General features: G+C 37.7%; 1 protein-coding gene across 1 annotated transcript in view; it reads right to left on the bottom strand.

Moving 5' to 3' along the window:
* The window catches only part of LOC107745552 (chromodomain-helicase-DNA-binding protein 9-like), a 75,209-nt gene that overhangs the window by 32,629 nt on the left and 29,502 nt on the right, over nucleotides 1-13,078 (bottom strand). The window contains 3 exon segments of the mRNA XM_016559443.1: nucleotides 1,427-1,573; nucleotides 2,631-2,739; nucleotides 11,251-11,645. Of these exon segments, the coding sequence (XP_016414929.1) occupies nucleotides 1,427-1,573; nucleotides 2,631-2,739; nucleotides 11,251-11,645 (651 nt within the window).

Raw genomic sequence — 13,078 nt, 5'->3', positions numbered from 1 at the left:
TGTTTGTCATTGGTGCTCAGGATCTGCAAATCATTCGCCATCGTCCTATCAGACATTTATACTTACTCTGTGTATGTGGTAAGTGATGTAGCCTACTGTAATGCAACAGGCTACCGCTAGCAAGCGGTAGTGGCTTTAGTGGCTTTGTACAACGTGTTATTTGTTTCACGCTTCGGGCACACCCCTAACCCCGCCCCTCGTCCATCAAGGAAACACAGAAGCTGCGTCTGAAGTGGCATTTAGATGTATTTACACATTGTTTAATGCAGCTCAGAGGAACATGGGATACTTTAACCTAACCTGCAAATGCATGAATAATGTTTTGATATTTTAAACATAAAACATTGAAAACTGAAGTTTGAAATTATTTAAAAAAAAACTTAAAATACTTTAAATGTGAAATTAAAACCGCCAGTAGGTGGCAGCAAGTCACTGTTAATAAGTGAGTCATTGCGATTGAACCGAATCATTTAAACGCTTGATTCATTCAGGAAGGAAACGCCATCATGTTGCTCAGAGACGCAAAACAGTGCTGCTTTTTGTTGGCGAAATAGAGCAAAAGCAGGAAATACGTTGTCTAAAATGTAAGTCTCTTAACTTCTTGTTTATTGAACTGTTGTATAAAATCAATATCACATTTGTAATCATGTAGACGCACTAGTTTAACCTATATTAACTGACTTCATCACCTAATGTATGTGTGCAGACTGTGCACTCTTTAGGTGTGTTTTGTTTGCTTTTTGCGATGTACTCGATAATGTTGAATCGCAAATTGTTAAAACAACAATTACGATATTATTGCAGACCATGTATATCGCACACCCTACTGTTTAGATTTTTATAATGCATTGTCTTTTTATCGATCCACCAGTTCATATTTAAAGCTCTGCGTGTTTGCAGGGTAAAAACATGGGCCGATTTATGCATTGGTCTGAACTTCGAACAAAACAACAGGCTTTTTGAAAATGCTCATTCTCTGCCAGCAGGTGGAGCGTTTGGTAGAAATATCACTGTTTCCTTGGTAACGGCAGAACACAGAGCAGCCCCGGACTTTGAACGTGCAGCACTCATGTTTATTTAATGAAATCGTAGCCTTTTTTTAAGTTTAATCGTCACATTCAGCCATATCGCAATTCTGGTCTTTCCATACCCAAATTTAAGACCTCTTGAAATCTTAATTAAGACTTTATTGTACAATTTAAGACTTTTTAAGGCCTTAAATTTGATACAACTAAATTTAAAACTTTTTAAGACCCCGCGGAAACCCTGTCACACACACACACACACATAAAAGGATGCACTGGCTTTTCTCCTTCTAAACATATCATATTATATTCAAGATCAGAGAACTGCTTGAGCATGCTGGGATACAACATAAGAAACAAGTCTGTGTGCTGCTAACTGCAGTGAGATTTTATGTTCTCACCACAAACAGTTGCACTGCAGGCTGTTTGTGAGCATTGGAGTTGCTCTTCTTGGCTTTGACGATGACCTTCATTTCTTCATCAGACAATCGAGCCTCATCATCATCCTCATACTTCTTCCTCTTGACCTTCCGGTTCGAACGCCGCTTCTGTAGACACACACACACACACACAAACAAAATTGAGTGTGCTCATCAAGGCTGCATTTATTTGATCAAACAGATACTGATATATTATGGAATGTTATTACAATTTAAAATAACTGTTTTTTTATTATGTTTTTTTTTTTAATGTAATTTATTTCTGTTATGGTATTTTCAGCAGCCATTACTCCAGTTTTCAGTGTCGTATAGTAGAAATCATTCTAATATAACATTTGGTGCTCAAGAAACATGTCCTATTATTATCAATGTTGAGAACAGTTGTGCTACAGTTGAATTTTTGAAGTTAATTCAAATATATATATATATATATATATAATGCAAAGCAATGGACTGTAATGCATAGAGGAATGAAAATATGGAATGATTTGCCATCGGATATTACATATTTTTTAATATGTAAAATGAGGTTTAAAAAAATCTTTAAAGAACCCCTGCGCATGCACAATTTTATTTTTCACTTAGCGAATCAGAGATGCCCATCAGGGGGCCTTTAATAAATTAGTACAGCAGAGAGAAAGAGAGAGAGAGAGAATGAGTGTGTGTCTGTCCTCCCAAATATAACATGACCTAAATGTGTATGAGTTAAAGTAAATGGAGAGGATGAGAATATCTCAGGATGACCAAATAAAGACCCACCCGCCCTGCCACGAGACCCCAGCGTTTCCCAGAATGCACATGGCTGTGGCTTTAACTCTGACATCCTAACTGAGTCATCAAAAGAACACTGCTTTAATTAACACAGGGGTATTTAAAGAGGATAATTATATCTAGAAGGGTGGAGAGGGTATATCATGAATGGGGGAATGAGAGGTTAGTCATTTAAGAAGAAAGAGATGGAATTCATTTGAGGGTACGGCAGTCATCTCAGTCTCTCTAGCTCTTGTACTGAACATACACATGCCGCAGGAAGCACCACTATGCAGATTAAAGAATGGCCAGGAATATGTTTTGTGCCACCAGCTCCAGAAATGACCACTTACAAATACTTTTCTTGCTAGATGTTTATATAAGACTATAAGACAGCATGAAAGACAAAGCTCACCGAATCATCATCTTTAGAAGATCGTCGAGTTGGTCTGTCATTGTCAGACAGCTCTTCAGAGGAATCTGTCTTCTTTCGCTTCTTCTTTCCAAGCTTTATAACGATTTTCCTGTAAAAGAGGAGAACACACAGAGAGACTTATTTTAACACCAAAACCCACTGGAATTCAATCAGAAGAAACGTCTCGGTTACGTATGGTAACCCTCGTTCCCTGAAGGAACGCTGTGATCAGCGGCAGCTGGATGCAATAATCGCATGCCAATGTGCATTGGCTCGTTTAGTTTACACTCGAAGTAGATTGGTCTCTCTAAGCGAGATCCCAATTTCATCGGTCATCCGACGTGACGTCGAGAGTGACCGACTGAAAGGGAACCTGTATTACTCAAAATATTTGATGGAAACACACAAAATGGCTGCTTTGTTGATTTCAATGCCTCTGCATTTATTTTGAAACCTGAGTATGTTTCTAAGACGCTTTTTCATATGGTCACAAATAAAACAGACACCACACATAAAAACTGGCACAATCACCAAAACTGAAACCCGAAATAAAAATAAAAGCTATGTAGATAATATATTTATATATATATAATACTGTATATTATAATATATATATATATATATATACATATAATATAATATATAATGTTATATAATATATTGTATTATATATAATATTATAAAAAAATTATATTATATAAAATAATAATATTACCAAACAAAATGAAAATATAAAAATAAAAGCTAATTTAAATATTAATAAACACAATAATATTAGTATATAAATAATATTAAACAATAAAGTGTTTAGTATAAATAATACTAAACACTAGTTTCTCTTAACTCCATTGTAAATGTCATTTAATGAAGCCAAACCTTCAGCACACATGAAAACGTTCAGTGCAAACATTAAACAGTCAAATGATTACACAGAATTCCATCTTTCATGCTGGACACTAAAAACAGTCACACTTTTGCAATTTCTCCGCAGTGCTGGGCACACAGTTCTGATGAACAGGAAATGATTCTCAGGACATCAGCTGTGTGCATCACTCTCGCTCTCATTCTGGGTCCTCCTCTCTGGATGATGTTACACTTCGCTAGTTTCCGGGACAACATGACTTTCTGGTTGCCTAGCGACCTGATCAGAGTGAAGCTGGCGGTGTGGGTGGAAGCAGTAATGTTGTATCCTGTGAGTGACACATAAGCTCCACTCAGCAGCTGTGAAATGAGACTGAGAGCTGGTCTTCACTGCACTGTGTGTGTGGACTGAGCTAACCTGTGAAAGCATGTGAAGTAAGCCAGTTTAACACCCTAAACATCTTTCTTTTGCTCTCCTCTGTCGAGGGACCCAACAATACACACACGCCTGCACATACAGGGTCCAGAATCAACCACAAACGCTCTACTATTTTATAAAATAAATATGATAACATAGAAAAGATAGAAAAATAAAAGAAAGACAGACAGGTAGATTTTCTATAAGACAAAGCAATTATTAGCCGTTTCTTGTATGATGAATCAAATACTAGTCATGAGAAAATATTGATTTTGTCCCTCACATTTTCATGTTGGCGAATCAAGAACAAAAAAATTTATTGTCACATGAAGCTCTAGAGCAGGGTTGGGCACCCCTGCTCTAGAGCAGTGGTTCCCAACCCTGGTCTTCGAATTGCTGAAAAAGGCACCAGTCAACAGGCCAATATGGCCGACATTTTATTTAACCTGTTTTGAAGAGAGAAAAAAAAAAAGAATAAGGGGAAAAACAGTTTAAATGTTAAATTTGCACTTTATGCTAATTGGAGTACACTCATTGATTTGATCATTTGTTTGATTTGATTGATCATTTCACATTATTAAACGTATCAAAATGCTTTACCAAAACCAACAACACAAATCCCAGCTGGCCAACGTTTAGTTAGTGACTCTTAAAGGAACTTATTAGGATTTAAATCAACTATCATTTTAATGGTTGTACTTTGTCACAAACTTAAGTTTTCTGAAAATATCTTTGTAACAGCTCAAAGTCAACTCACCAACAAACAAAAACATCAAAACACATACAACATATGACGAAAGGTAAATATAATAATTTTTCTTATTCACTGTAGTTGCCACTGTTGTTTGACAACTGGGTGGTTTGGTAAGTCATGGACATTTTAGAGTGTGTATGTGTGTGTATGTGTTTCTCTTATTTTTTTTAAAGATGCATCAGTATTTAAAGGCTATATGAATCAGAGCCAAACACATATAAATGCATGCTCACATGCTCGATGGATGACAGTGGAAGGTCTTCGGTGGCAGACGCAGAAGGCTGCGTTAATATTTCAGGGTTGTAACCTAGGTTACATATATGCACATTTAAAGGCTATATGAATCAGAGCCAAACACATATAAATGCATGCTCACATGCTCGATGGATGACAGTGGAAGGTCTTCGGTGGCAGACGCAGAAGGCTGCGTTAATATTTCAGGGTTGTAACCTAGGTTAGGGTAAGACACTCAGTCTTTCTCAGTCTTTTCCCTAAAAGCTCCTCCAAACACATGGTTGCACAAACATACACAAAAAATGAGTTTAAATTCAGCCCTGCGATGAAAAATACACCATATATTCATTTTAAAAATCTTTTTCATCTCTTTCTTTCAATATAATGTCTACAGTATATAAACATCCAGTATCCATTCTTCTTCATCACACACTCAGCACCTCACGTCATGACACAACACGTATCATACATGTATCACAACTGGATTTAAACGGTGCTAAACATGTGAGAGAGAAACTCAGTATGTCAGGGAGAGAGTGAATTTGTGGTGTCAAGTTTCAATCCGTCTTGGTTCCGCATGGTTCACTTCACTTTTGCCCAGCACTGCGTATCTGACCGCACTAAGAAATGCAAGTTTGCACTTTTAACAACCTGATTCTTCTGTAATCGAATGAACGAACACATGAATAAATAAAAAATATCAATAGAAGTACTGATGCAATAGCATGAGGGGGAGAATTCTGATACATGACTATATCGACACAGCCATAACGTGCCTGGCAGACTGTACTGTTATAAATATGTGTGTGTGTGTGTGTGTGTGTGTGTGTGAATGACTGCAGTCTCTCTCTCTCTCTCTGAGATCACATGGTCTGCTTTAATGGCAGCTGTTGGCTGTAGTGTGCCGTTTGGTGCAAAGCGGGTCAGTAGGTTTCTGGCTTTGCTCTGCACCGCAGGCTCAAAGACACCAACCCTGCTATTTATGAAAGCAAGATCTAAGAGACACCTCTGCCTCCATGTCTCCACAGTGATTGAAAATCAATATCCAGCGCCCAGTCACCACAAATCTCTTCAGTTAAGAAAACCTATAGTTAGTAACAGGTAAGGTTATCCTCGATAAGGAATTTCCTAACTTAAGGAGGTTTGTTGCAACTGTCTGCAGTTTTTCAAAAAGGTTGCTGTTTGTGAGCCTGACTTCTTGAGTGCATCACATACTCAATATACTCACGTTTGTTTAGTTTTGCTACCTTGACTACAACCTCAAACCATTCACATTAAATGTGATTTGATTGACATTTTAAAATTTTGTGAGGCAGCAGTCAAGCAAACAGCTCACTGCAGATTTTCAATGGCCCAAATTACACACCTGATGTGGACTTGTGGCCTTCATTTGTATGTTCAAGAAGTGCAAGAAACCATAGAATGTTCCATTGTCATTTCATGATTCAGAAGTTTTTTTTTTAGAGGTGCCCCCATTCTTAATGCAGCCAATTGTGACGTCAGAACTGATGCGATCTCTGCAGCATTCTACCACACCACAAGTTTGTTTTTGATCTGTTTTCATGTTCTAAGTTAAACTTCTAGGGCCGGTTGCACCAGCTGGACGTACACCCGGTTGTAAAACTAGGCTGGACGTAAAATGCGCTTTAAGTCGGGCGTAGAATTAATACTTGTTGCACCATCTAGGCGTAGTGCTACGTCTGAGACTAAATCTTATGCCTAGTCAAAGGTAGGTGTAAAGTGAAAAGTCATGATTTGCTCAGAAATTATTAGGTTTTAGGATTCATGTCTGTAAATTAATTATTACTGCAGACGTGAACTGTAATGTTCTAACTATAGAGAGAAGCGTTGTATTACATTCATTATATTTTACTTAACCTGTCGCCTTAATTTTTAATGTTTGTTTGAAGAAATCTGTCATGAGAATGTGCAGAGAGACTTCAGATAAAAAAGGCGGACTTGAAATGTTGACTGACATTTCAATCATGGCGCGGTGGCTTCCCTTGTTATGATGTATTGGGTGATTCAGTTCTTTATTATATGTAGTTGTAGCCATTGCAGCGTGAATGTCGTCTCAGCTATCACTGCGGGAGAATGTGTTGGCGTGGACGTGCATCATCTACACCGGGCGTAGTTGTGCCTGGTCGTAGTTTTAGTTGGTGCAACAGGTGTAAATATTTATCACAAAGCTGGACGTTGCAAAGCCCAGCGTAGGGCTTACACCCAACTTTTTTACGTCCAACTGGTGCAACTGGCCCCTAGTCTGTTAATTAGTTCTGTTTTCCTCTGTTCCCTGCCTGTCTGTTTCTATGGTTACTGATTTGATTAGGTTCCTCAGGTGTGGTTAGTTAGGTTCTCCCTTTGTTTGTCCTGTCTATTTAAGCCCTGAGGTTCTTTCAGTTCATGGTCAGTTCTACGTCGTGTTAAGTTGGTTGTTTTGCTCCTGTTCTGGAGTTTTGTTAATTTCTGAATAAAGACTGCTGCAGACGGATCCTGTTTCCTCTTTGCTGCAATCACATATACGGTTGTTGTGATTGACCGTTATTAGAAATATGACCGTTTGCTATGGGAGAATACTATACCAGAAGCTCACGTAGTACTGATTTTAGCAGAAATACGCAGGCAGAGTCCATTAAATATCATTATTTTTAGTATTTTATTAATTGTATAAAATTTTGCACTAATGTATGATATTTATAATTGGTAAACATCTTTTTCCTTAATCCAATTTTCCACAAATATTTGTATTTAATATTTTTTCTTGATGAGGTTTTGCCATCATTAAAGATGAATGCTGTCACACTGAACCTTTATCTTTATTTAAAGAGATTTAGAATTTTTTTTATAAAATGTAAAAAAAAAAAAAAAAAGGACTTAACACTTTCCAGTCCAATGCCGTAGCATGCAAACGTACTTATTTTTACTTTAAAAGCAATGTTCAGTCTTACAGCACAGAAGCATTGTGCATCCAAAAATAATATAAATAATTTTGCAAGCTATGACCTTGCTGACTAGTGCCTGGCTTACGTAGCCAATCATCCAGCATTTGGGACAGGGTCTATACATCTTCCTGATCACCCATACTTACACTAACACTTGTTGTTCCCAACACTGCTGAACATCACTGGGATTCATTTAACCGCGGACTTGCGTATGGTCATGACACCACTAGCTACAACATAACACTCAACCGTTAATAAATACCAGCCTCTTTTAGCAGACCGGCAACACCGTAGGACATTAGAATGTAATCAGAGTAATGCTAGGTGACAAGATCCTGTTGACAACACTTACACAGCAAAACACGCTCAATAAAAGCTTGCCAAACCAGACAGGTAACTTGCAATACTTTACAAGGAGAAGGAGACCACTTAGCCTATTACCAGGTCAATATGCAAACATGTCCCTTTCATTCTGGAGTATCTGCAAACCAGCATTTAAAAGCCGTAAAAGCTGCTTCCTTCTGCTAGATGTGGTAAAAACCACAATCTATACAACAGAGGTGAATGAGCCAAGAAACTGTGTTAAACAAGAAAAGAAATCATCCAGTGAGGCGTTGAGTCTGAATATACACGTCCTGTTTGTCTTGCCTTTACTGCTAAAGTATTTGGGTCAGTCAGACTGCTAATCCATCAAGCACGATGAACAAGTCACCGAAGAAATTCAACACACTGCTTTTACAAGCACAGCGGGAATGTTAAACATTTTCATGCCAGCTTCGTAATCTCACCAACAGACCATAAGAGAGCACGCAGCCTTTTTAAGAACAAAGCAGCATCTAGATTGAACTGTAGAGCTGGAGACAATATTTGGTGGCACAAAGTTTGCAGAGGCCTTCACATGATGCACATAACTTAGAAATCTCATGTCACGTTCTTTCATTCAGTCCTCCATTAATGCAGATAAGATGACATCATGATGTCATAAAGCTCTGCATGTTTGGTTCAGACTTATGATCTATTCACCTTCACCAGAACTGGCTGTCTGTGTGAGCACTTGCTGTGTTACATGGGAGGTACATGTAACATTTGGTAAAGGAATCATTAACCACAACAAAAATGGGAGAACACCAGATTACTGTATGTTTATCGTTTGTTTGTTCCTTTGCCATGTTTGTGGGTTACAAAAAAGGCTGATAATTTTTCAATCAACTTTCAGATCAGGGATTTTCAAACTGGGGACCAGAGAACCCCAGAAGGCCTAAAAGGGGTACCAGAGGTCCACTGAAATTTTCAGAGTTTCAGAAATTTTCAGGGAAATTTTTTTTTAGTGAAAATAATAATTTTCAATTACCGTATTGGCCCGAATATAAGACGACCCTGATTATAAGACGACCCCCCCTTTTTCCAGATGTACCTTTTGGAAAAAGGCTTTTTAAAAACCAAATCTTGTTTTTTCTCAGTAAAACACATTTTGTCTTCAATTATTTTCATATTGCATATTTTTCCTATTTTAATTTTTGTTTTGAAAGTATGGTAAAAACTGGTCAAATGTACCAACAATCACATTTAAAAAATATAAATTTTTTGATATACCATTAAAAAAAAAAAAAAACGGTAGTCCATCTGAATTAGGACATTTAGGCTATCCATCTAATAGTAGCCTACCAAAATCTTATTAACAGTAGAAGTTAAATCTTACTGTAGTCTTCAAATCTGGGTACTGTCTTACGTTTTAAAATCACAAAGGGAGTTTGGTCCCATCAGGCTAACGTGACAGTCACGACTCATGCAGCTGTAAGGTTTTCTTTCTCTTTTGTTTTTACTCGCGATATTTACAACACGCATTACATTACGTATTTCATGGCACACTCGTTTTATGCGTATTTGGCGCCACCTATTGTTGTGGGTGTATTATTGACATGTCAAAGTCTAGACCCTGAATATAAGACGACCGCGTTTTTTCAGATGTATTTCCAAGAAAAAAATATCGTCTTATATTCGGGACAATACGGTAATACATTTCAGATAATGAAAAAAACAAAACACTTTTTTTTTAAACATGACAATAACAACTTATTGTTACTCAAAATGACAGTAAGTACTCAAATCTCCAACATTTCTAGAAAAAACTGCAAGAGCAGCGTTTCTCATATCCGCAAACAGTGTGGGGTTATTAAAAGGAGTCCTTGGTTCAAAAAGGTTTGCTAGAAAGTTCTGTAACTGGTTAAAAAGTAAACACTCCCTTCATGCTCTGAACACACTTCCAGATCCAAAGACCTTCTAACAGCTGAGGACAGAATCATCAGCATGTTATTGAAAGAAAATGTATCTGAAAATATCTAAAGAAATGCTGACACCTCTGTTAGACTAAAATATTTCCTGAACGGAGTTAGAGTATTACAGAGCATTTTGCTGTGCTTGCCATCTTTGTAGTGTGGCTGTATTAGATCAAAAGGGTGCTTCTACTAAATACTGAGCATTTTTCAGTTTTTCTTTTTTAATAAATCTGCAAAGATGTCAACAATTCTGTGTTTTTCTGTCAATATGGGGTGCTGTGTGTTACATTAATGAGGAAAAAAATTAACTTAAATGATTTTAGCAAATGGCTGCAATATAACAAAGAGTGAAAAATTTAAGGGGGTCTGAATACTTTCCGTACCCACTGTATATATATACTGTATAATAAAAATAAAAAAGTTTTTGTTTTTTTTTACATGTCAGAGACCATTTCTGGCAAAAGTTGCACTCAGGGAAACCTGATAGGAAACACTTAATATGCACATAAACTCTCAACATTTGCATACAAGTTTATGCAATAGCCTGATGTGAATTTGCTCTAGTTTCACATAGGTCAAAATGTGCATTAAGGAAAAAGAAATGGCTGACACAATTTTTTGCATTGAAATACATTCTCAATACATTTTGACTCTTCATATTTAAAAGTTTAGGCGTTTCTGCTTTAGTTGAATGTTCACAGATGCTCTTAAAAATGAAACTTCATGCCTAACAATGGCCTTTATTCTTGACTGTATTCACAAAACTGCACAGCCTCTCATTCCTGATTGCTTAATTAAATGCTGTTAGCTTTAAGTGGCAGTTTAACATGACAGTCAATGCTCCTCAGACTCTGCATCTCTACGAGAACTCAACTCTCATCTGATTTATACTTAACACACAAACACAGGTTAAGACCACATCTGTAAGCAGTAAGACCTATTTAACTTACAGTGATTAGCTGCATGGCTAACAACATGCAGGTGAAGTTATAGAGATGTACTTGGATGAATAGAAGTCATCACAGATCAGGACAGAAACAGCTGTACAGCTGTACTCCCGCTCCCAGACCAAAAAAACAAACTTATAGAATGGCACTCATCCTTCAGCTTGGGGAGAATGTTACAGCGGTCTTACCCAATTTGAGCCTTTTGCTTGGGCTTGAATGACGTCACAATCCGGGCCTTCTTGGAGCTTTTATCCTTGCCTCTGGACTTGGAAGAACCGGCCTTGTGACTGCGGTGCTGCGACGACGAAGACGGGAAGCTGTCGGGATTCATGATGCATGGAATATTTTTCTCTCCCCTCTCTCGTGCTTTGGCGATGGCCTCAGAGATGATTTGATTGGCCTTCTGTTGTTTATCGTCGGATAGGGGCGACTCCATCTGCTGTTGCTGCTGCTGTCGCTTCTGCACCCGCTTCTCTGACACGGATATGTATGAGGATGATGAAGAGGAAGAAGAGGAGCTGCTCTTTACTGGTGGGCTGAGTACCCGCAGCTGGCTGTTGGAACCATTAGTGTTCTTAGGAGGCTGTGAGAAAAGAGAAAAAGAAAGATATTACCACCCAAACAAGATATCAATGTTCTCCATAGGACTGGCTTCATCTAGAATTGTTGTGTAGGCAGGACTGTACAGGACGCCCATAGATAGGCTTCTATTTCAGGATCCCGTAATTCCATATGCTAAACCCATGATGAACAAAACACTATTAAGATACCATGACGCCATGTAGACTAGTCTGACGGTCAATGTTAGAGCGCTATTGGACAAGAAACAGAACGCTGAGCTGAATTCAACAGCCATAACATTACTCTTCTAGTCATGACCTAGAAAACTTGGACTCAAGCTGATGTAAATACTTTAATAGGTTTCTTATTAAGGGGGACAAAGTCAGTACAGTGAAACAGCTACTCTGCACATAAGATTACAAAGGTTCTGTAAGCAATTTAAGATGTTTTGCTAACTTTTCCACCGTTTTGCTAACTTCAAGCACAAGAACCCCACTCTAAAACACCTCCAAAGAGATGCCAACAAACCAGAATGTGCAAATTCATTCACAGGCGGTGTATGAAATTAACAGCCGCCACCAGCAAAATGCTGCTAGTTTTACACACAATGGCGACTAATTTTGCTCATCTACGGTGGTTCGCTTATAATGTGCATTGCAAAAGCAAAGCTGATGTCTGATTTAAAAAAAACTGTGCCTAATATTTGTTATTATCATTAGTCAACCTAAACTGGGCTCAAAAAAAAAAAAAGACAACAGTGTAAATGGATAGATTTTAAAGCAGATGATGTAATGACAATGCAGAAAAAGTGTAAAATCTGTCTCTACTTGCATTATGCAAGTAGAGACAGATTTTACACTTTTTCTGCATTGTGATGCACATCCGAGTGAAACAATTTCGAGGGGGGGGGTTTAGGGCAAGGACTTGGTTTTATTAATCGGTATTGTTGATTGGATGCAGCAACACAAGCTTGCACTTGATTGTAAAAAAGGGTCTGTGTTTAGGCAGACTAAATGGTCCGAGAAGTTCATCATGCATCAACAGAGAGAAGTCTGTCTTTTCACCAGAAGATCCAGTTTAAAAAAATAAAATTAAAAATGTATGCATAGACGAATGGTTAATATAAGATCACTACATTCATTGAGAAAATAGATGAATTTCCATTTCATGCTGATTTTAATTAAAGTGGAACAAAAGAGCCCATGGACTGTGTTCGTGCAAAAATAAATGCTTTCTGGCCACTTAAAGTGGTCTCTGTACATTTTTTCCAGATCACAGTCAGTTATATCATATATTAGAAATGGGGAAAAAAACTGAGTGGCAGGTTAAATTGGAATTTTGCCAACCATTGTGCCTGGTGGGCAAAAAATTTATTTCATACTTTATTGAAAGGCAAAGAACATTTCTAATTGGCTCGTATACTGATTGCCTAAAACATCTTACTCCTCTGATTCT

This window comes from Sinocyclocheilus rhinocerous, unplaced genomic scaffold, assembly GCF_001515625.1.
Source record: "Sinocyclocheilus rhinocerous isolate Xijiao unplaced genomic scaffold, SAMN03320098_v1.1 scaffold2906, whole genome shotgun sequence".
NCBI lineage: Eukaryota > Metazoa > Chordata > Actinopteri > Cypriniformes > Cyprinidae > Sinocyclocheilus > Sinocyclocheilus rhinocerous.
Note: the sequence above shows the minus strand (reverse complement) of the source record. Positions and strands in the feature narration are given on the sequence as shown.